The sequence below is a fragment of the Leucoraja erinacea genome, chromosome 1 (assembly GCF_028641065.1).
Source record: "Leucoraja erinacea ecotype New England chromosome 1, Leri_hhj_1, whole genome shotgun sequence".
Taxonomy (NCBI): domain Eukaryota; kingdom Metazoa; phylum Chordata; class Chondrichthyes; order Rajiformes; family Rajidae; genus Leucoraja; species Leucoraja erinaceus.
This window is the reverse complement of record NC_073377.1, coordinates 169,960,742-169,986,329: the sequence shown is the minus strand read 5'-3', so window position 1 is coordinate 169,986,329 and position 25,588 is coordinate 169,960,742. Positions and strand designations below refer to the sequence as shown.

The following is a 25,588-nucleotide window of genomic DNA, read 5'->3' as shown; positions in this document are numbered from 1 at the left end:
TCACATTAAAATTCTTTTTTAATAAGATCTCATGATTCATTGACATAACATTTGCCACCCCCAACCAACCCCCACTCAAAAAAAAAAAATCCAACATCACACTTTTACACAGTAGAGGATTCTGTACAGGTTTAAAAAGAACGGAGCTCAGGTTCCAAGCACTGCTTAAGGTACAGAGTAAAAATTAAATCTAGAAAAAAATTGTATCCAATGAACACATCTGTTTAGAGTTGACAGTACAAATAATTAGTCAGATATTGTCTGGTGCAATATCATTGTTTTGTTGATGAATTGAAAACTGTAAAATGAAATAAAAATACTTCAATATTCTGTTAAACAAAGAGCCATTCTTTACAGGAAGTAGACCCAATGGTAAGCCTTATATTTGGACTTATATAAAAACCTATTTACATGAAACCATTACAGTTTGTATACATCTACATGTACATCAGCACCGTAATGCAACAGCAGTGCAACTACAAAACTAGGTCTACTTTACTTGGTCCCTAAACACTTTATTTAACAGCCTTTTAATATTTAAAAATTCATCTACTGCTGGCTGCCAAATATTTCATCAAACTCTTGTATCCAGCCTTCCGTTGATCCACTTTTGATTAGAGAGTCCATCAGAGCGACACTGTCTGATAAATTAGAGAAGGAGCCAGCCCCTGATTGACCGGCATAATTGAAGGACAAGTCCTGACCTGTGGTTCTTGTATGATACACTTGACTTGGGTTACTTTGTGCATAGCAGCCTCCTGCCAATTGTTGGCCTGTGGCCTGGTTAAAACCAGCCATATTGTGGACTGTCTGGGTCATGCCAGACATAACTATTTGTCTCGACTGGTTGGTCCTTGGCTGTCCTCCAAAATGAGGCATCATTTGTCCTCCAACAGCAGCAGCAGACTCTAGAATTGGCTGACCCATTGCCTGGGAAAAATGTTGCTTGGTCATCTTGGGTTGACCAGGTTGCAATGGATAAACTGATTTGTTGTTGAATGGATTGAGCTCATTGTTAGCCTGAGTTCTATTGGGCAGGCTCTGTGAACTGTGTTGCTGCCAACTCTGAGCAGGAGAACCAGAACTTGCCATTAGTTGTAGTCTTTGAACTTGAGCCTTGGACATCTGCTGCCCTACTGGTCCTTTCACTTGCTGCTGTTGGGCCAACACAGGGTTTCCAAGTAAGTTTTGTCCATAACCAGGTGCCATTCCAACCCCTTGTCCTGCAACAGGCTGTTTCTGCATCTGGCTCACGTTACGTGCCATGGTTGCATTACTTTGGTTTGAATGCTGAAGAATTTGGTTCATGCCTGGACTGATACTGTACATTCCTTGTTGATTGCTCTGGGCATTATTGTAGGGCACAATGCTAATCTCTGACTGCCCAGTGGTGACTGGTATCGCACTGGTGTTCTGGACCGATGACATCGGCATCATGCCCGGATTCTGTGCCATCATTCTGGGACTTCTCACGTTCTGGAGAGCTTGACTCCTCGCGGTTGCCAGTTCCTGGGCTGTCCCTGTAATGCAAAGAAATAAACAGACGCATAATTTTACTGCATTGTGTTAAAACAGTTTAAATTATATTCTTTCAGATTGTGATCAGACTTTGTTAGTCTTACATTAATAATTTGTCATTAAGTATTTCCCATATTTCACAGTAACAGTTCCATTAGGGACTTGACAATAAAGATTTGTGTCAAGGTACACTTAATGGTCTGATTCTCTTTGGTGTCTTGGTTAAGTGAGAATTACTCAAAAGATGCGACTACTGACACATTGTGAATGTTTATAAAGACATACCTTTTGTGCAAACTGAGGTTTTAGATGTATCTCACCAGGAGTGACTCTCACAAACCCTAACACCTCATCTCTTGGCAGGATGTGAGTACAGGTGGCAGAGATTCTGAGATTAATAAGGATTTGTTACTCCTTGATTTCCATTGGGAGAAAGGGCCACTTTCCATGTTCTCCATCTAAACACTCTCAGCTCTCATCACCCACTTCCTCCTTCCCTTATGTTCCTTGTGTCTCCAATATCAAGCCATTGCTTCTATGCCGATGATCAAGTACCTACCCCTATGAATCCTACATCAATCTTATATCTCGTCTTTTACCCCAATCCACTCCTTCCCTGCACCACATATTCTCCAAACACACGTACAGTGCCCTCCATAATGTTTGGGACAAAGACCCATCATTTATTTATTTACCTCTGAACTCCACAATTTGAAATTTGTAATATAAATAATCACATGTGGTTAAAGTGTACATTGTCAGATGTTAATAAAGGTCATTTTTATACATTTTGGTTTCACCATGTAGAAATTACAGCAGTGTTTATACATAGTCCCCTCCATTTCAGGGCACCATAATGTTTGGGACACAGCAATGTCATGTAAATGAAAGTGATCATGTTTAGTATTGTGTTACATATCCTTTGCATGCAATGACTGCTTGAAGTCTGCGATTCATGGACATCACCAGTTGCTGGGTGTCTTCTCTGGTGATGCTCTACCAGGCCTGTATTGCAGCCATCTTTAGTTTATGTTTGTTTTGGGGGCTAGTCCCTTTCAGTTTTCTCTTCAGCATATGAAAGGCATGCTCAATTGGGTTCAGGTCAGGTTGACTTGGCCACTCAAGAATTTACCATTTTTTAGCTTTGAAAAACTCCTTTGTTGCTTTAGCAGTATGTTTGGGATCATTGTCTTGTTGTAGAATGAACCGCTGGCCAATGGGTTTTGAGGCATTTGTTTGAACTTGAGCAGATAGGATGTGTCTGTACACTTCAGAATTCATTATCCTACTACCATCAGCAGTTGTATCATCAATGAAGATAAGTGAGTCAGTACCTTCAGCAGCCATACATGCCCAGGCCATAACACCCCCACCACTGTGTTTCACAGATGAGGTGGCATGCTTTGGATCTTGGGCAGCTCCTTCTCTCCTCTATACTTTGCTCTTGCCATCACTCTGATATAAGTTAATCTTCATCTCATTTGTCCACAAGACCTTTGGGTGGGGGGAGCGTCACAGGAGAGAACTGGTTCCTGAATGCAATACTCCACCGCTCATCCATAGGTCCCAATATTCACCACTCCCTAGAGAGGGAGGGGGGGAGAGGGGAGGGGGGGAGGGAGGGGAGGAGGGGGGGGGAGCGGAGGCAGAGGGGGGGCAGGAGAGAGGGGGGGGGGGGGGGCAGAGAGGGGAGGGGGGGGGCAGGCCAGAGGGGGGGGGGGGGGGGGAGAGGGGAGGGGGGGGGGGGCAGAGAGGGGAGGGGGGCAGAGAGGCGAGAGGAGGCAGAGAGGGGAGGGGGGCAGGAGGGGGGGGGGGCCGAGAGGGCAGGGGGGGGGGGGGCCGAGGGAGGGGAGGGAGGGGAGGGGGGGGGGGGGGGGGGGGAGGGGGGGGAGAGAGGGAGGGGGGGGGGCAGAGAGAGGGGAGGGGGGCAGAGAGGGGAGGGGGCAGAGAGGGGAGGGGGGGGCCGAGAGGGGGGAGGGGGGGGCGGTGAGGGGGGGCAGTGAGGGGGGGGGGGAGTGAGGGGAGGGGGGCAGAGAGGGGAGGGGGGGCAGAGAGAGGGAGGGGGGGCGGAGAGAGGGAGGGGGGAGAGAGGGGGGGAAGAGAGGGAGGGGGGGGGAAGGAGAGGGAGGGGGGGGCAGTGAGGGGAGGCTTGGCCATGTAAGTCACAGCTCATGGCTGTGCGTTGAAAACTCTCTGTGCGAGGAGCAAAGGCATTGTGACGTTATCCAGCTGGCTTCAGTGCATTAAATTAAAAAAAATGTCAGATTGGTGCACAATTTTGTGTAAAAAAAACTCGGGAAATAATGAATCAAATTTACAGATTAGGTGATTTTTGAAATCATGAGGTAAATCTCTACCGGAATATGTAAACATTTCAACGGGTTTTTGAAGAGATGCGAATCAAAGAGAAAGCTCAAGGAAACAAACATCCCCACAAGTAAACATCCAAGATCAGAGTTTTATATTATAACTAGACCAAGTGCAGACCCGTTGGGTCTGTTCCTCCAAGCCCGGTTGTGTGTGTGTGTGTGTGTGTGTGTGTGTGTGTGTGTGTGTGTGTGTGTGTGTGTGTGTGTGTGTGTGTGTGTGTGTGTGTGTGTGTGTGTGTGTGTGTGTGTGTGTGTGTGTGTGTGTGTGTGTGTGGGGGGGGGGGGGGGGGGGGCATGCGGTGTCACACACACTGATCACTCCCACACACATGTGATTTTTTTTTCTATTACAAGTCTCAAATTGTGGAGTACAGAGGCAAATAAATAAATGATGGGTCTTTGTCCCAAACATTATGGAGGGCACTGTACATTAGGGGCAACTTACAAAGAATTAGATAACTTACCACCCAATACATCATGGCATGTAAGAAAAAACCATTGAACAAGGAGAAATCTGCTTGTCAGTGGGAAAACATTCAACACCCAAAGTCAGGATTACACTCGAGCCTTTGAAGCTGCAAAGCAGCAGAGTTAACGACTGCCTTTGTTACTTTGTATTGTAGATGCCACACAATTACATTGTTTATCCAGCTTAGATGTAACTACTTATTTATGAATTACTTCCACCAAAATTCCATTCCTTTCTAGTTCATCAAATTGCTTTTCCTCGTGGCTCTTCGAGAGTGTCACAGTGGTGCAGCTGGTTCACAGCCACCTCACTGCACCAGTGACCTGGTTTGATCCGAGCCCCGGCTGCTGTCTGTGTGGAGTGTGTAAGTCCTCCTGGTGACCAAGTGGATTTCCTACAGGTGCTCTGGTTTTCTCCCATATTCCAAAGGCAGGCAGGTTAATTGGCCTCTGTAAATTGTCCCCAGTGTGTATAGAGTGAATGTGGGCTAATGTAGAACTAGTGTGAACAGGTGATCAATGGTTAGCATGGACCTGGTGGGCTGAAGGGCCTGTATCCATGCTGTTTCCCTGAACTGAACTAAGAATAAGGAATGCTGGAGTAACTCAGCGGTAAAGGCATCATCTCTGGACAGAAGGAATGGGTGACGTTTGTGCTCACGACCCTGCTTCTAGACCCGAAACATCACCCATTCCTTCTCTCCAGAGATGTTGCCTGAGTTACTCCAGCATTTTGTGTCTATCTTCTGTTTAAACCAGCAACTGCAGTTCCTTCCTACATACTAAGAATAAGGAAGCGTTGCTTGCTTGCGATACTCTGCTTTGACACAAGGTTTAATCCATATTCATGCCTTATATCTGGTGATTCCTATATATGCTTGTTTGAAGATGTCACCTTACCTGGACAACAGTGTCTCCAAGTATGATCTTAGAGTATTTGTTTGGAAACTGAATACATCTTTCTGAACGTTCAATAAAGGAGGATGTCCACTCTGGTGAGCTTCGGCAAGGTTAGGTACTGGATCTTTTATTGTATTGTACATGGTTTAATACTTTTAAAACTTCTCCTAAATAAATTTGCAGACTGCCTGTGCTCCTCACAAAAGGCACTTGACTGAACTTTATTTGTTCTTATTTGTGTCATTATCCTTAATGGGACAACCTGCTATTGTATCAAAATATATTACTAGTGACATGCTATCAATCAGGGCTATGACCATCAGTAGAATGAATGCTGTACAGATTAAATTCTGCTTCACCTGCGTTGAATATAATATTGTATGAGATCTCTTCTTTGTTACTTATGAGAACTTCTCTCTTTGTGCTGATATTGCTTTTGAAAACATTGTTACCATCTGCTGCCTTGTGCTTAGGTTTGCAAGCTGCTGCAATATGCCCCTTTCCTCTGACATAAGTGGCACACATGGTTTCATAAAAGGAACAAAGACATGAAGAATGACTTTCATTGCAACAGTAAGTCGTACTGTTGGCACGTGCAGTCATAGAGTTGTAGAGTGATACAGTGTGGAAACAGGCCCTTCGGCCCAACTTGCCCACACCGGCCAACATGTCCCAGTACACTAGTCTCACCTGCCTGCGCTTGGTCCATATCCCTCCAAACTTGTCCTATTCATGTACCTGTCTAACTGTTTCTTAAATGTTGGGATAGTTCCAGCCTCAACTACATCTTCTGACAACTTGTTCCATACATCCACAACCCTTTGTGTGAAAAAGTTACCCCTCAGATTCCTATTAAATCTTTTCCCCTTCACCTTGAACCTATCTCCTCTGGTCCTCGATTCCTCAACTCTGGGTGAGAGATTCTGTGCATCTACCCGTCTATTCCTCTGATGATTTTAAACCTGATGCCGCTCATGTTTCAGAGGGAATCTTGGCCGCTGCTTTTTGACTGCAAGTCAGCCTCTAGCAATCAAGGGCAATCAAATGCCACAATGATGTTTTCCCTGACCTTTCCTTCAGCTACTGATCCCAATCAGGACTGATAACTATCACCATCACCATCTGTCATGTGTTCGAGGATAAGTGAATAATTCTGAGAATGTTGGATAAGTTCCAACTAGTAGAATATTTGTGAGACACTAGGATCTTCAAGACATGGATCGTACATATCTTATTGTGACTTAAAGGCAACCCAAGGGGAACAAAGGGTGGTTTTGTGGAGAGAAATAGACAGATAATGTTTCGGGACAGGACCCTTCTTCAGACTTTTGCCGTTTGGCCCTTCCCTCCACAGTTGCTGCCTGACCCCCTGAGTTCCCCCAACATTTTGTTTTTTTTGTTCAAGATTTCAGCATCTTCAATCTCTTGTGTCTCCAATGGATGTTTATATTATATACATAATATAATGATGCCAACATGTCCTATGCCCATACATCTTAATTAGTTCATAGATGGCACATTTGCAGTCACCAATCGCATTAGGCTCAACGCTGAACCTAACTGCCATAACTGAATTTTAAGTTCTTACATTGTAATTGTAATTGTAAATCTTTATTGTCATTTCCTTAGTATTCGCATACCCAGAGGAAACAAAAAAACGTTGCTCAACCAGTGTCCATTCAGTTTGCATTAAAAAATAAATAGGAATTAAAATTAAAAAATACATGTCATGAACAAATTTAACACTCTACTAAACATTCAACAGCCGTTCCGACCGGCAGCGGCACAACAGTGGCTCTGCTGCAGTGTGGGGGTTTGTGCGCGATACTTGGCAGGGGGCAAAGTCCATTTAACAGTTTTATAGCCTGTGGGAAGAAGCTGAGGAGCATCCTGCTGGTTTTGCAGTTAATGCTCCTGTACCTCTTCCCAGATGGCAGGATGGAGAAAATGTCATGCGATGGGTGGTAAGGGTCTTTGATGATGGAGATGGCTCTGCTGATACATCTCTTCTTGTATATGTCCAGCAGGAAGGGGAGTGGAGCACCAATAATCCTGCTTGCGGTCTTCACTATCCTGTCCAGTTGGTGCCGTTCGTACGCCTTGCAGCTCCCGTACCAGGAAGTGATGCCGTATGGGGGTACATTCAGGTACATTCAGGTAAACATTGGGGGTACATTCAGGTAAATGTCCTTCTCTCCAAAGACTTGGGAGGCATAGAGGCATACAGCACAGAAACAGGCCCTTCTGTACAACTCCTCCATGACGACCAAGATGTCCCATCTAAGCCAGTCCCATTTGCCCACATTTGGAATATCCCAATAAATCTTTCTTAACCATACACCTGCTCATGTGTCTTATAAATGTTGTTATTGACTTGCACCAATATGTTTACAGCTGCAGCCATCAGCATCCATAAAGACTCTTCACACCCTTGTAATGTACTGTTCGAACTACTTCCCTCCGGCAAACGTTACAAGGCCTTCTACGCCTGAACCTCCAGACTCAGGAACAGCTTCATTCCCAGAGCTATAGCTGCTCTGAACCGGCCCTGCTGAGTGCCTCTCAGAAGTATAGCAAACTCAGGAGTATAGCATCCCAGTGTCAAAGTGACACTCATAGTCCAAGGCCATATGTTGAATAAGCCATCCCAGATAATAGCATTCAGTAAAAGACTGTTCTGTGACATTCCAGCTATGAGCATCTCCAACCAGAAAGTCTCACCACCTATCCTAGATGATCAATAGTATTGATCAAAATAGTATTACCATTGATGAGATGCCACCACCAATATAATGTGTATAAAGTACATCAGACCATGAATACAGGGATGTACTGCTGAGATTTTATAAGGGGCTGGTCAGACCACATTTGCAGCATTGTGAGCAGTTTTGTGCCCCATATCTGAGGAAGGATGTGCTGGCATTGGAGAAGGTCCAGAGGAGATTTACGAGAATGATCCCAGGAATGAATGGGAAACATACGATGAGCATTTGGAAACACTAGGACTCTGCTCACAGCAGTTTATTATGATGAAGGGGAACCTCATTGAAAGGCCTGGATAAAGTGGATGTGGAGAGGATGTTTCTATTACTGGGAGAGTCTAAGACCAGAGGTCATAGCCTCAGAATTCCTGCTATATTACGAGCTTTATGTACCTGTAAATTCCACCAATGAGTATTCCAGCTCACTCAAGATCCAGGTCAAAAATGCATCAGCGTTTATAATTTGTTTCTGCACCAGTCTAACTGAATCTGTCTACTTTAGTGATCGCTGTATCTGGCCATCTGAATGTTTGAATTCATCAAAGAGCTTACACTTTCCTGTATTAGATCCTCTGCCAAAATGTTGCTCACCCACTTAAATCCATCAACATCATTCTGCAGAATGTCCGCTTCCATCTACACCCCAGTGGTATCTGCAACTTTAGAAATGGTAAATGCATCAAAAAACCTTTTTACCTGAATTGTCAGATACCTTGGGGTGAAGAACATTGCAAACCTCGCCCTTAGACTTAATTTAGTATTGCTATGTTTTGTACTTGAATCAAATTCACTTCAATGTTTCAATGGTTCATTAGTATCACATGTTTACATGTACAGTGACACAAAATGCTGGAGTAACTCAGCGGGACAGGCAGCATCTCTGGAGAGAAGGAATGGGTGACAGTTTAGGTCGGGACCCTTCTTCAGTCTTGTGTACCTTCCTTCTCCAGTCACCCCTTCCTTCTCCAGAGATGCTGCCTGGCCCGCTGAGTTACTCCAGCATTTTGTGTCAATTTTCATTTTAAGCCAGTGTCTGCAGTTCCTTCCTATACACTGTACAGTAAAATTCTTTTTTTGCATACAGTTCAGTTAAGTTACTTACTTCAGTAAGTAAGTTCATTCCTCCTTTTGATTTTAAGTTTTCTGTGATTTATGAGAATCAATTCAAGAGATTTGTCTGCCATTTCTGTCATTTGGAGCAACTCTTGCATCTACCGGTAATGTATCACATTACTCCCAGACATCCTCTTTCATCTAATATATTTGTGAAAGTCTTTTGAGGTTTTCACTCTTGGTATGTGCTATGTTACTTTGTCAGGGCATAATATTGTGTTCACTGACTTGAAAAATGGAAACAGAACCAGTGCCGTTCCACTCAAAAAGATCTGAGATTTGAATGGTGATGGAGATTGGCTGACGTCCTGTCATAAGCTAAGTGGAGATGCTGGGCAGAAGGCACAGGCAGCAGCAACTCACTCCATTTCTCTGAGATTCCCACTGAAGTTACAGCAGGAGATCATGAGAACCTCTGCGACTCTGCTCCATCCAGCAGTCCCTGTCGGAAAATCTGTGTCAAACCTTGTAGGGGGTTGTTCTGGGCCCACTTTTACTGTCTCGTATCATCGGGTAGCTTGCTGCGAATCACTGTCACAGCCCTCATGAACAGAGACTGTATCAATAGCCATAGTACAGTGTGTAAGTGAGACAGTCTTTAGGAGGAGCAAACGTCAATGGAAAAAAAAACAAATTGTAAAAGTTCTTTGCAAAATGTGTGTTAAATGTGATGTTTGTTAGGATGAATAACTTCATCCTTTTGCAGTTTCTTAATACATTATTTCTAAAACTATTAAAGGGCCTGTTCTACTTAGACGACTTTTTAGGCGCGTGCAGGAGACTCTGCGCTCGCCTCATGATCACCACATGGTGGCCACGTGTTCGCCACGTGTTCGCCACGTGTTCGCTGGTGGTCTCTGGTGGTCTCTGGTGGTCTCTGGTGAGTCTCCTTCATGGTCGCGAGGAGTTCCCACATTCTGGGAATTAATCGCGGCCTCAGTGTGGTCGCCGCTAATAGTGGGGTCACCGTGTCGTTGGAGGTGGTCAAGGTGGCCGGAGGTAGTTTTAGTTCATCTCCTTTGCTGACCGGGCACTTTCATTGGCTCATTGGGAACCAAGGAAAACTGACTGGTAATGTTGAATGCCGCCAAACTTCACAGCGGTGTATCTCTGGCTTATTAAAGGTTGTCTGGCTTTTTAAAAGTATCTCCACTCCTTCTTCCGCCTTCTCCCCCCCCCCCCCCCCCTTCCCCCCCCCCCCCACCCACCCCATTCTTCCCCCCCTCCCCCCCCATTCTTCCCCCCCATTCTCCCCCTCTCCCCCCCCCCCCCCATCCTTCCCCCCTCTCCCCTCTCCCCCCGCCCCGCTCTTTTAAAGGACTTACCATACACTAAGCTAGCCATCTTTAACCTTCCTGTTCATCGCGGTGTGTGTCTATATCACCTTGGCTTTGCATCGTGTGAATTTCAGAAGAAAGGGAAGGCTGGAGACAGTGGGCTGTGGGAGAGCTGGGAAGGGGAAGGGAAGGATGGAGAAAGCAGGGACTACCTGAAATTGGAGAAGTCAATGTTCATATCGCTGGGGTCATAAACTACCAAAGCGAAATACGAGGTGCTGCTGCTCCAATTTGCGGTGGGACTCACTCATGGCCAGAATGAACATTGACTTCTCCAATTTCAGGTAGTCCTTGCTTTCTCCATCCTTCCCCTCCCCTCCCCAGCTCTCCGACAGCCTACTGTCTCCACCTCTTCATTTCTTCTTCCCGCCCCCCCACCGCCCCCCCCCCCCCCCCCCCACATCAGTCTGAAGAATGGTCTCGACCCGAAACGTCACCTATTCCTTTGCTCCATAGTCTTACCCGCTGAGTTTCTCCAGCATTTTTGTCTACCTCGATTTTTCCAGCATCTGAAGTTCTTTCTTAACCTATAACAACTCAGGTATACTCAAGTTTAAATAGTGGAACACGGCAGGTGTATGTTGTTGCTTCTTGCAGGCATTTAAGCTCATGGCAAATTAATCCACTTTGATTTTCTCTCATAGAAATAATGGCCTATGTTGTCATGTTGTGTTACAGACACCAACTAATCTATTGTGAAAATCAAAACTGTCAATGATGGAAGTCCAAAACAAAATCTAAATACTAGAAATATGCAACAGGTCAGGTAGCATTAGAGGAAAGAGAAACACAGCTAACGTTTCCATTCCAAGGGGTTTGTCAGACCAAATCTTCAGTGTCATAGTTTGTTTAGTGATAGCCCTCATGAACACTGAGAATGCTTCATTTCATTAAAAGTAATATATAAATGACTACCCCTTCTGTGTGATGTGGGTGTCGTGTACCATGCAGCATTTATTGCCCGTTGCTAACGGCTCTGGAGATGGTGGTGGTGGTGAGAGGTGAAGGTGATGTGTGAGCCAAAATGATCTGGGATCGCTTTATACTTCACTGGCAGAGAGTAGGGGAGAGATATCATGGGGAGAGATATCATGGGGAGAGCTATCATGGGGAGAGATCTATCATGGGGAGAGCTATCATGGGGAGAGCTATCATCATGGGGAGAGCTATCATGGGGAGAGCTATCTATCATGGGGAGAGATATCGTGGGGAGAGCTATCTATCGTGGGGAGAGCTATCTATCGTGGGGAGAGCTATCTATCGTGGGGAGAGATATCGTGGGGAGAGATATCGTGGGGAGAGATATCGTGGGGAGAGATATCTATCATGGGGAGAGATATCATGGGGAGAGATATCATGGGGAGAGATATCTATCATGGGGAGAGATATCTATCATGGGGAGAGCTATCTATCATGGGGAGAGCTATCTATCATGGGGAGAGCTATCATGGGGAGAGGGGAGAGCTATCATGGGGAGAACTATCATCTCTCCATCAACCATGAACTTCAGATCTGAACAGGAACTTCACATTCCCTTCATAAGTTCATGTGATAGGAGTAGAATTAGGCCATTCGGCCCATCAAGTCTACTCTGCCATTCAATCATAGATGATCTTTCTTTCCCTCTTAACCCAATTCTTTTGCCTTATCCCCATAATCCCTGACACCCAATAATCTATCTATCTCTGCCTTAAAAATGTCAAATGACTTGGCTTCCACAGCCTTCTGTGGCAATGAATTCCACAGATTCACCACCCTCTGACTAAAGAAATTCCTCCTCATCTCCTTCCTAAAGGAACATCCTTTAATTCTGAGGCTGTGACCTCTGGTCCTAGACTCTCCCACTAGTGGAAACATCCTCTCCACATTCACTGTATCCAGGCCTTTCACTATTCGGTAAGTTTCAATGAGGTCCCAATCCAATTGAAACAAATCAACTATTTGTCTTTTGTAAGAACGTGGATTGAATTTGGGTCTTTACAGATCTACATAGCACACAGCCCCATACTTATAGTGAAGATACTCCAACGCAGACAGTACTTAAAGGATCCAACAGGCAACTTAAGTTTGTGGATAATTACATGTTAAACAGTATTACAATTTTCTCTTCAGTTTAAAGGATATCTTTCCCTTAAACTTATGCAAAGTATCCCTCACAACTGAGAAATGTGACTGGTGAAGCATCTTTCATAAAAGGCCCTTAGTGGGAATGGAATACTTGCTGTTTTCAGTTGCTGCGATTTCACTGATTTTTCTGATGAGTGAATCATTGGGTTAGTGTTAACATTTAGTTTCACAGTTCTCCGCTAATCCATCTGAATGCTCTGGCAAATCCCATATGTGAAATGATTTGTTCACAAATTACGAAGATCAAGGGGAGCACATGGGATGAATCTCTGAGAGTCCCCAGTGATGGGAACTTGTTTTGGTAAAACAAGTTAACATCAAGCACCCTGATGTAATATTCAATATCAGACACAGTGCTAAGACATCCCCCCCCCCCCCCGGCAACTCTTACTCAATGTTACATTAGCATTGGTGCAATGGTGGTACAATCAAATATTAGTGTAGCATTCAAAGGATAACAGCATGATAACAGATTCAGTTGGACATTTGAAACTAAATGTTAACACAAACACAATGGTTCGCTCTTCAGTGAAAGCACAGCAACTCAAAACTCCATTTACAAGTTTGCAGATGACACCGCCATTAGGGCCAGGGTCTTGAACAATGACAAGACAGAATACAGGAAGGAGATAGAGAGATTAGTAACATTGGGGACACCAATCTTCTCCCTCATTGTAAGCAAAATGAAGAAACTAGTTATTGACCTCGAGATCACAACCCAGTCAGTGTCAACGGTGCCAAAGTAGATGGTCATGAGCTTTGAGTCCCTAGCTGTAAATATCACCAACAATATGTCCTGGACCAACCACATTGAAGATAAGGCCAAGAGAATTCACCAATGTCTCTGGTTCCTCAGAAGACTACGGACATTTGGCATGACTCCAACGACTCGTATTGACGTCTACAGATGTACAGAGAGCCCCTATCGGTATAGATCCCAGCTAGGTTTAGAAACAGCTCTGCCCAAGAATGCAAATAACAGCAGAAAGTTGTGGATGTAGGCCAGTCCATCACACAGAGCAACATCCCACCACTGACTGTGTCTGCACTTCACACTGCCTCATGAAAGCTGCCAATATAATCAAGGATCTCTCTCCCCCTGGTCATTCCCACTTCCTCCCATCAGGCAGATAATACAAAAGCTTGAAAGCACATTACACTAGGTTGAGGAATAACACATTCCCTGCTATTATCAGACTAATGATAATAGGATCCTCCCTCAAGTTAGGATCTTCCAATCTACCTCACAGTGGCCCATGCACTTACTTCAGTATCTGTAATGCAATCATGCTATTACACTATATTCTGTACCCTTGTATCATTCTATAAGGTACCGATTATATTTGTGATTGACTTGACATGTATAATGTGATTTGACTGGATAACACACAAATAAAGCTTTTTACTGCATCTCAGCACATGACAATAATTATCCAATACCAAATAATTGGCATGCGTGCCACAATCAGATCAAAACCAGTGCTGGAGTAACTCAGCGGGTCAGATAACATCTCTGGAGAGAAGGAAGGAATGGGTGACGTTACCAGTCAAGACCCTGCAGTAATTAGTCTTTCAGATTCGAATAAATCTCTCATTGCATGCAAGGCCACAGTAATGCAACACCACAAGTCTTATTGTCCCATGCAATTGTGCAGGACTGTCTGTTGGCTGGTTACTGGATTGTATGGCTGTCGATGTCCAGTGTGATCCTGTCTTCACTTGCCACCCGTATGAATGTAGTTTTCATTCATCAATAGACGGAGCTGAAATCTCTGAATGGAGTAGAAAATGCCCCAAGAAATGCAAGCCCAGGGTGCTGAACATTTGTCTAATGCACCCATCCAGTAAGTGTAACAACATATTTAATATCACACATTCAATCCTCCAGATCAAACTGCATCTTGCACAAGCTTACCTTGGAACTGGTTGACCTGTTGAACAGGATAGGGGTTCCTCTGCTGGTCCTTGCATTGTGGATGTGGTCTGGTGAGGTGCCGTTGCATCTGCTCATGTTGCTGCTGCTGTTGTAGCTGCTGTTGCTGATGGAAGGAAAGCAAACCCATTAATTCTGGGTGAACAATTGCACTATTTAGTTTACACTGTGTTTAGATACAGCGTGGAACAGCGTACAGCGTGGAAACAGGCCCTTCGGCCCACTGAGTCCATGCCGATCTTCACTAGTTCTGTCTGACACACTAGAGGCAATTTGCAGAAGCTAATTAATCTACAAACATGCACGTCTTTGGAATGCGGGAGGAAACCAGAACATGGTGACAGGGTGAACATGCAGACAGCACCCGTAGTCAGGATGAAACTCGGGTCTGTGGTTCTACCGGGTCTGCAGCAACTCTAACGCTGTGCCACTGTGCCACCCCCATTTACTGTGCAAGTCTTGCCCTGTTTAATTTAGTTTAGAGTTTCAGCACGGAAACAGGCCCTTCAGCCCACTCCCCGTATACTAACAGTATCGTAAACACCGGGGGACAATTTTACAAAATAAAATTAACCTACAAACCTGCATGGCTTTGGAAAGTGGGAGGAAATCGAAGCAGCTGGCAAAACCCATGTGGTCACAGGGAGAATGTACAAACCCCGCGCAGACAACAGCCATAGTTAGGGTCAAACCCTGTATCTCAGGCCCTGTGAGGCAGTATCTCTAATGTTACACCACTGTACACTCTACTGGGTTTTCCCCAATCATTTACTCATTTCACTCAACTAAAAACATGGAAAATCAAGAACTAGAGGGTATAGATTTAAGGTGTGAGGAGAAAAACATAATAAGAACCCAAGGGACAACTTTTTCCCACCGAGGATGGTAAATATATGGAATAAGATGCCAAAGAAAGTAGGTGAGGTGAGTACAATCATAACATTTAAAATACATTTGGACAGATACATGGATAGGAAAGATTTCGAGAGATGTAGGTGAAACACAGGTAAATGGGACTGGCTTAGATGGGCATCTTGGTCAGCATAGTCAAGCTGGGCCAAAGTGCCTGTATCCATGCTGGACGTGTCTATGATATGATAAATAAATTATCTTTGATGTAGGAAATTAACCTGCAGCATTATGCTTAAGCTGAAGTTTACTTAGAGTTGACAGTCTTATTTTGTGACTTCCCCACTAGCTGTAGCTTCAGGCATGTAACTATTAACGCAACCCTTCAAAGGTCCTTGTGTATAATGTTTACCTGTATTTACAGTGCAGTTAACTTTATAAACTGTTAATTATTGCAATGATGTAAAGTCCCCTGGAATTCAGTGCCATACCAAGTTTATCTGGAGCTATGGTGGAAAAAGCAGAATATGTCATTCTCTTGGAGACTTCCTGACCAAGTTTAGTTTGGAGATATAGAATGTAAACAGGCCCTTCGGCCCACTCAGTCCACGCCGGCCATCCATCACCCGTACACACCAGCTCCATCCACTCTTGGGGTAATTTACAGAGGCCAATTCATCGTCTTTGGGATGTAGGAGGAAACCCACGCAGTCACAGGGAGAACATGCAAACTTCACCCAGACAGCACCCGAGGTCAGGATCGAACCCGGGTCTCTGGCGCTGTGAGATCGCAGATCTACCACCACTCCACTGTGCCGTACACACATGTGAAGACCAGGAAGATCCCTGCAGGCTAATAAATGTGCACTGATATGTTCTCTTCTCACCCTCAAAACACCTCAGAAGGTTTTAGTGTTAAAGTCTGGTTGGCTGCCAGTTCAGCTTGAAGCCTGAACTACTACAGTGAGAACTCACAGCTCATGTGCTCACATCCTCCCCATCTCCCCATTTGCATCCAATGCATAACTAACATGTCGGATTCACTGCAGAGTAATGAGCAACAGGAGCCTTGTCTGGCCACCCAAGGTCCCCAAGACCCCAAGGTCTAAACACCAAGGAAAGGTGTAGCTCACTCTTCACAGACCACCGCAGACCACGGAGAAAGGCCAAAGCTGGCACTGAAACTGGGGACACTGGAGTCTCCCATCAATCACAGAGTCATGCATCGCACATCCGCAGCTGAATTTACTGTAAATACACAAGAAGTTGCTATTTCCATTATTGTTTGGAGATTATTTTGGGTCATTCATTGTACAGGCAAATGTTCACACTGATCAACTCATCGATGTTACAAATGTTGAATTTCGATCCATAGGGGTGGTCTTGGGGATCCCCACTATTTAACGTTGCCTCCACTACCAGTAATACTATTTGCCTCTATTTACTGATCAGTCTGCTCGAAGCTTCATTTATGCCTTCGTCACCACCACACTTTCAAAGAACATTTCAGGCGGCATCAGTCTTCGGTGTCAAGGTTTTTAACCGTACGTTAGGTGGCGGCCAGATCGTTGTGTGTTTCTCAGGTGGAGATTGATTAGTAAAGGGCCTGTCTCATTTGGTCGTCATGCAGGTGGGCGCGAGGATTCTGGGGCGCAGCGTGTTACCGCGCATCATTGCCTGCGTCACCACATTTCACCACGCACCATGTGCGCGTAAATGCACGCCATGCGCGCGTCGTGCATCGTGACACGTAAACAACTCCCAAGTGGGACAGGCCCTTATGGGTGTCGAGGGTTATTGGGAGACGGCAGGGGAATGGGGTTGGGTGGGAAAGATAGATCAGCCATGATTGAATGGCGGAGTAGATGGGCCGAATGGCCTTATTCTGCTCCTATGACTTATGAATGTTGTCCCCTCCTCATCCATCACACTTTTCAAGCTATTTTTCAATACCTCCATTTTTACATTTCATCCCTTCACAGTTCTGTGTCCACTTCACAGAAACCTATCCTAAAAACCCAATTGTCCACTGTCACGCTTGCGTGTGCCTTTTGTCCCTGCGTTTGGTCCTTGTTTCACCATTAACAGCTGTCCTGTCCCACATTCTAGAACTCCTCTCCATCATTAACCATCGGAGTCAATGCCTACTATGTTCTGTTGTGCTGAAGCAAAGCAAGAATTTCATTGTCCTATCTGGGACTCATGACAATAAACTCTGACCCAACCCAGGTTGGTTGTTTTTGCAAGTATTTGGTGATAATATTTCCAGGATGTACATTCTCTAGCAAAGGTGTCCCAATAAATCCATATTGTTATTATCACTGTGGTGACCAAAAGCTGTTCATTTACTGACTTTAAATGCATGCATGTAACCTGGAGCAATTGTGGACATAGCTGCAATAATGACAGCAGTTTTGTCATTACACTGTGCACAGAAAATCAAATGATTGCCTGTCCCTGTTTGATCAGGATAGTCCCTCTTGCATTCCACCAGGTTTAAACAACAGTGCCAGTAGAATTTGAGGAGAAAAATATATATTTGCAGAAATAAATTAATGCTGACCAGAATTCACAGTCTGCAGTCAGCCACTTGCATTGCCAGGGATTCCTGCTCTTTCACAGTTGGCAGAGTTGCTGCCTCACAGCGCCAGAGACCATGGTGGGATTCTGACCTCGAGTGCTGTCTGTGTGGAGTTTGCACGTTCTTCCTGTGACCACGTGGGTTTCCACTGCATGCTCCCATTTCCTCTCACATCCAGGCGACATGCAGGTTTGTAGGTTAATTGGACTCTGTATAAAATTGCCCGCCCAGGTATGTAGGGAGTAGATGCAAAAGTTGGATGACATAGAACCGGTGGGAACGGGTGATCGCTGGTCAGTGTGGACTTGGTGGGCTGAATGTTTTGTTTCCATGTTGTATCTTTCAGTCAATCAATCAAATCCCCAGATCACGGTTAGATGGGGTTTAAATGACACGCTTCCTTTTACTCATGTGCAAAGGTAAAAGCCACCTCTGTGTTGTTGTTAGACCAGTACATGCTCCATGCAGCACAAATGTCTTTTGATCTTGGCAACCTGTTTCTATCCAGAATATTATGAAGGTTTTTCAATAGTGTGACAGTGTAAACAGGTCTGATCTCATCAAAAGCAAACTCTCAAACTTGTGGCAGGCACATGCATGAATTGGTCATACTGATCTAAATACCACGTGCAGCCCACACTTTCAATTGTTTTTCTCTTGCACCTGAAGAGTGATTTGTTTCAAAATGTCCACAGCTTAATCCTGGATATCAGAGTGCGGTAATGGACTAGACCATAGTTTCACATGCTTCTATATAAATGATATTCCTGGATGAACATGTGGAACATGTGCCTGAGTTTAGTATTGGTTAGATCATAATAGATCTGAAATCAAATGCTGAGCATTTATTATCTCTAGGGTTTAGGATACCAATTTTCACTTGGGTGGGAACTTTAGATGCACGGTTATGGGGGTAGGAGAGGGAAAGGGATTCCATTACAGCTGATAGTCACAGAGCTGGGCAGACTGAACAACAAGCAGACCAGAAAGGAGTTCCACAAAGCTGGATATGAGCAGACATAACACTTTAACAGGGAAATACCATGTGAGATGGGAGAGGAATGGGCTAGTGGGACTGCTCTGTGAGGAGAGATTAGGGGATTGGACTAAAATGAGGAGAAATGTCTTCACTCAGAGGTTGGCAAATCTGCCAGTTGTTACGTGGACGACTACAGTGGCCGTGACTGAAACTACGTAAGATGGAAATAGTTACATCTCCAGGCACAGGGAGAGCAGGAATATGATATTGAGGTGGAGGATCTTCCATGATTATATTGAACAGTGGAGCAGGCTCGAAGGGGCTGAACTGACTATTCTTGTTCCTGTATTTCTACGTTGCTGCAAAATGGAGTCATAAAGAAGGAGAGGAAAATGAAACAAAATCACACGTTAAATATGTCTGCAGAGAGAGAGAGAGCACTTGTGAAAATGATCGTAATGAGAAGATAATAATCGGAGGGTAAATTCACAAGGGTATGCTTCATTTTCAACACCACTTTAGACAAGTTGTGGATTTAATGGTGGTACTCATGACGGCAAAACCCCTTTGGGGCTGTGAGGCATGAGCGGGGTCTTGGGCTCCAGCCCCTCGTATCTGTAATGAAGGTTTACCTGCTCTGCCAGAAACTGCTGCTGCTGCCTCTGCTCCCTGAATAGCTGCTGCTTTTGCTGTTCCATCAAGTGAATCTGATGCATTCTCTGTCTCTCTTGCTCCATCAACAACTGTTTCATCATGGCTGCCTGCTGCTGGTTGCCAAGGTAACCGCTACCTCCGGGGTTACCAGCCATGGAGCCGGGCCCCGCGGTCCCAGGACCGGGAACGGGAACAGGAACAGGGGGCTGGATGGGTCCCACTGGCCGAGATACTCCCACCAGATTCTGATCCTGTGTGGGTGAAAGAACACACAGTGTATAACACAGCCACAAACAGGATATTGTGTGTAAAACCATCCCGTACTAACAATTAGACCAACAATCCCATCCCAGCAATGTACGGTTTGCTAATGCACAATTCTAAAAATATAAAGAGAGTGGGATGGCGAGTTCCCAAGGCCTCTGGAATCAAGGTTCAAGCTCATTATAAAGAATCATTATAAAAGATCAGTCCCAGTACAGTATAAAGAGACGGTTGCTAATGCACAATTCTAAAAATATAAAGATAGTGGGATGGCGAGTTCCCAAGGCCTCTGGAATCAAGGTTCATCAGCTCATTATAAAGAGATCAGTATTTGTCTTCATACAATATCGTCCCAGTCACTCTGACAAAAGTGGAGAAATCAGGTGAAGCATAACTCAGAATACATGAAATATAGCTGATTAGCAAAGTGAAAGATCCAGGAGCCACAGTAATGCAAGCTGGCCCAACCAGATTAAACTATATATCCTGGCTCATGTGGGAGCATATATTTGATCAGTGTATCAAGTGACTTTCTATAGACTATGAAACCAGGGGATTAACAGCTGTAATTTTATTTCAGCCGTTTTAAAGAACCAGTAGTTTGACTGCACGTCACATAAGGCTCTGTGCTGCTGCATTCTCCACTAAAGATTCATTTTGTCTGGCATTGCTACAGTGAAATGTTATGTCTCCCCTGTCATTAGTACAATGCCAGCGATCGGCAGGCAGGTGTCCAATATACCACCGTCTTACTGGCTTGTTTATTACTTGCACATTAAGACATTATTCAGTAAACTGAAAGGCTGACATTCTAAAGTCACAGCATTAAATAAAAGCCATACACAGTACAAAGAACACTTCTTTATCGGAAGAAAGCATGCGCTTGTTTCAAGGGATAATTACACCCTTCACTTTTGCCAATTTTATGCATGAATTTATAAAGTGACTATTTCAAATATTAATATTTACATACATCACACAGCAGCCAGTAATACTAGATTTTGTTACAAAATATTCTCAAGACTACGTATCATTTTGAGGAAAAAAGTATTTTTTAAATGATTTTTATATTTATATCAGCATTCCTGATTTTCTGCCATTATCCTTCTCCTGAGGCTGGTGGTTCATAATCATATTGCAGCTCTGCTCCATGGAGACTAAAAGCCCTACAGTACTGTGCCCAGGTGTCACAGCTTCGTGAGTCCACACAATAACAAGTGGCAGGCTATTCAACTCTGTGCATGCACAGGTGATTTTATTCTGGGGATGTGCACATCATTAGCAAGGCTCTGCTTATTGCTTCTTCCTAATTGGGGCTGGAGTTCTGTTACTATAGTCGTCTTTACAAATGGAACTTGCTGGCCAGAGCACCTCAGCAACAGGGAGGCAGACTAACAGAGAATGGAGAGGGAGTGGTGGTGGGAGAGAGGGAGAGAGAGAGAGAAATATATAATAGAGAGAGAGAGAGAGAGAGAGAGAGAGAGAGAGAGAGAGTAATTCAGACATTGGTAGGAAAGCCAAGGGCACTGGAGAGTGCGACTCTGAGAAGTTGGGGGAATGTTGGGAGTGGAGAGAGGGGGCAGGCCGTGTGGTTATGGTATGCTGACTGCAGAACCACTTGATACCGGAGAGGCTCTGAGAAGAGTAACGGGGAGAGATAGTTGCCCTAGAGAATGGAACGCGGCGTTTGAGGAGAAGCGTCACCAAATCTGGCTGAGAATCGTAGGTCGGTGCTGAAGCAATGGGCAAGAAAACGATGACTCTGGCACCACAGGTGTGTGTGGGGACAGGATTAACTGCCCCAGTGGAGACAACATACATTGATGATAAATGCCTCTTTAAACCCAATAAAAGCAACAATTCCAATCACAGATCATTAGTCTTTGTATCTCACTTTTCCTGTTACAATTTTACCGGAAGTGTGGAATTGAAAACAAGGCCTAAATGATGAAGGGCCCATAACACCCTGGGTGAATACTAATTATACACAGCACTTTACGAAGTTACAGTCTAGAAATTCAATCCAGTGATACATGATTTTACGCACTATGGAAATAAATGATGGTGCGAGAGTGATCCCTAAACATGATGAAGCATTATCACTACCTTAAGGTTGAAGTTTGTGTCCAATGCACAAAGCATGCGGCAATGCATGCGGCAATGCATGCGGCAAAGCATGTTTGATGCCACTGTTGCAGCATTGAACCACATTCAGGTTGCAAAGAAAGAATGCAGGCCACACTAGGGAAATCTAACAGAGATCATAGGCTTAATTCCAGACTACCTAAAGCAGCATTGTGCGCAGTGGCGGACTGGGTCTAAGTGTTTGCAGGTCTTCAATCCTCTGTGTGGGTGCCCAACTTTTGCACTTCACGGCGGGGAGACCTTTACTCCTTACATTAGTTCATTGTAAGTCCATCCAAGACCTCGGACACAGGTTGCAGATGAGTTAGTTAAGCCTCAGTGTCACTCAGCAAGGGCTTGTTCGTAGTTCACAAGCAACTCCCAAGATAATGCACACTAAATATGTAAAAGCACGCTATAGATCATAAACCGTAATGCCTTATGCACAACATCTGGCCAGTTATTTGCTACTGTAAATGGAGTTCCAGTGGCATTGGATCAAACCAGTGTCCAATGCCACCACCTCTTCCCACTGCCATTTTAATGCAGATCAATAATCAAAATGTGAATCTCTTTGGCCCTACATCTTTAACAAGGGGAGGCAGATGTCACATCTCCAGTGATCCAGGTTCCATTCTGATCTCAGGTTTGCACATTTTCCCTTTGACCGCGTTAGTTTCCCCCCCATTGACCAGTTTCTCCCAACACCCCCAAAACATGCTTGTATCTTATGACGATAATTAAAATAATGATGTTGGAATATGGAAGCAAAACCAGAATGCAGGAAGAACCTAGTGGGTCAAGCGGCATCTGTGGAAGCTAAAGATGTATATTGACATTCAAGGTCGTGACCTTCAGAATCAGAATCAGACTTTATTTGCCAAGTGTGTTTTACAACATACGAGGAATTTCATTGGCCAGTTCAGTCAAAAGCAACAAATGTCACATAAACACTTTAACATGAACATCCATCAGAATTCGCTAATTTTCCACAGAGTGTTGCGAAGAGGGCCAGGACCGTTGTTCGGCACGGACTTGTAGGGCCGAGATGGCCTGTTTCCGTGCTGTAATTGTTATATGGTTATATGGTTATAAGAGGGCTCGCCTTCCTCAAAGGTTTGAGGAGATTCAGTTTGTTGATGAATGCTCCGTTCAATATGTCTCTACTTCCTTAGAAGATTTAAGGAGATTTGGTTTGTTGATGAATATTCTATCGAACTTCTCTAGGTGTACGGTAGAGAGCATACTAACTTGTTGCATCATGGCCTGGTTTGGCAATTCGACCACCCAGGAACAAAGGAGACCAATGAGTGGTAGACATTGCCAGGTCCATCACAAGTAACTGACCTCCCCATCATCGAAGGGATCTATGGGAAACGCTACCTCAAAAAAAGGCAGCCAATATCATCAAAGACACACACCACCCAGGCCATGCTATCATTCTGCTACTTACATCAGGATGAAGGTACAGGAGGCTGAATATCAAGACCATCACCTTGAAGAACAGCTTCCCTGCAACTATCAGACTCTTGACCACTGCACAACACTAACCTCTCACTACCTCAGCAACTATGGTCATCTATGGACTGTGTCTTTAGTTGCACCGCAGATTTTGCCTTTGCACTATTACCTGTATTATGGTTGTGAATTTATTCTATTAGTGATCATTAAATAGTTATGTTACAAGTGTGTCGTTACATTAACTGGCCTGTTAAGCTGCAGCAAGTGAGAATTTGGTTGTTCCATTGCTGGTACATATGACAATTAAACGATTCCTAGTGTAGGCGGATGTCAGGAATCAGAATGAGCTGATGGAAAAGTGGAAGAAAATAAGTTCCAGGGAAATAAGTGATAGTGTGGGTTTGATAGGAATTCTCTGTGAACTGGCATGGATTTGATTAGCCAAATGGCCAAGGTAAAGATCAGTGAGACATTGGTTCAGAAAGGAAATTACTGAACTGTAATGAGCAAAAAAACTATAATTATCATACGACAATCTTCCAAATAATAACCGAAAAATAGATACAACATGGGTGCCACTAATCACAATTAACAAGCAGTTTAACGATGCACTAGAGGGTTTAAATGGGTGATTTTGAGGAGTTTGCAGATTCAATTCTTAGTTTAAGTCTCAATTCCCAGGGCTGAAAATAAGACATAGTAAACCCCACTGATAAAGACTCTGCATAAACTGCAAATCAAGTGATATGGTCAAAAATCTGCAAAATGACCTTGGTCAAAGTGGATTTTTAAGCAAAATTACATTTTCTGAATTGCACAGGTCCAGCAGACACAGGTTTACTTGAAAGTTCACTCTTGTGTTTTCGTTTTCGTAATAGTTTAGGTTTTAGAATTCACTTTTGAGAGGCAAATCAAATCATTCAATTGAGTTAGAAAACCTGATGGCAAATTGTTAACGTATTTTGTTAAAGTACCCTCCTTATAAAAATCAATAACCAATTTTACATGGTGACATATTTCTATTATAACATGGGGCACAGTAACATTATTATGGACAGGAAGTGCTGTCATCAGCAAGATTCGATAAATACATAATATAACTTGGTCACCTGTGATGTTGCCTGTCGGACTAAGTTGTGTCTACTGCTAAATGTTGACCAAAATAAGTGTATCATTTAGTTTCAGAAAAAAAATCTTGAATCCAATTAAAAATAAAGTTGGCTTAAGGTGTGATTTGTGAGCTTTAAAAGTAGAATGGTCGCTGAGAAGTGATGGCATGATGGCCTGGTTCGGCAATGGACAATGGAGATCTGTATTATCTCTGGAGACAACTGGACTAAAAATGGGGCGGGACGGTGGTGCAGCGGTAGAGTTGCTGCCTTACAGCGCCAGAGACCAGAGTTTGATCTGGACCATGAGTCCTGTCTGTACACAGTGTGTACATTCTCCCTGTGACCGCGTGGGCTTTCTCCAGGTTCTCCGATTTCCTCCCACACTCCAAAGATGTGCAGGTTTGTAGGTTAATTGGCTTTGGTAAAATTGAAAATGGCCCCTAGTGTGTGATGGGATAGTGCAGGTGTATGGGGGACTGGTCAGCACGGACCTGGTGGGCCAAAGGGCCTGTTTCCATGCTGTATCTCTAAACTAAACTAAATGTTGAATGGATCACAACCCTGAGATGAAAGCACTTGTGAATGGAAATCCAGGAGCGTAACTTTCTCTAGATATATGGTGTTTGACCAGATGACCATTTTGCTGGCTCTACAGTTCACTGTATTAAGCAAAGTGTCAATGTTGTTTTTCTTGTATCACAAGCTCCTGTCCTACAATTCAGAGCAGTTTACAAAAGGGGGGAAATACACCTAGTGAGGTGGAGTGGTGCCTCAAGTCAGTGTCTTGGTGATGGTTAAACACTGGTTTGCTGCAGCATGAGGAACCTGTACTGAACAACACTGACTTTAAACAGAATTTAGTTCTTCATTTAAAGCTACCTTAGAATTGTATAAATGAACATTACGAACAGTGGCCATTCAGCTGGTGAGTATAGAAAGTGCTCTGCAGGTTATTGATGGTTTCTGCTTCTCAGTCCATGGCCTTGAAGGTCAAGCCTTAAGTGTTCTGTAAGGTTGTGTTATCCAGGTACTTTTCA

At 44.2% G+C, this 25,588-nt stretch overlaps 1 protein-coding gene across 1 annotated transcript in view; it reads right to left on the bottom strand.

Moving 5' to 3' along the window:
• The window catches only part of maml3 (mastermind-like transcriptional coactivator 3), a 479,071-nt gene continuing 453,483 nt past the window's right edge, over nt 1-25,588 (bottom strand). The window contains exons 3-5 of the mRNA XM_055647968.1: nt 19,569-19,841; nt 14,510-14,633; nt 1-1,520 (exon numbers count right to left, since the gene is read on the bottom strand). Coding sequence (XP_055503943.1) covers nt 550-1,520; nt 14,510-14,633; nt 19,569-19,841 — 1,368 coding nt within the window. The 3' untranslated portion in view covers nt 1-549. The remainder of the gene's footprint in view (nt 1,521-14,509; nt 14,634-19,568; nt 19,842-25,588) is intronic.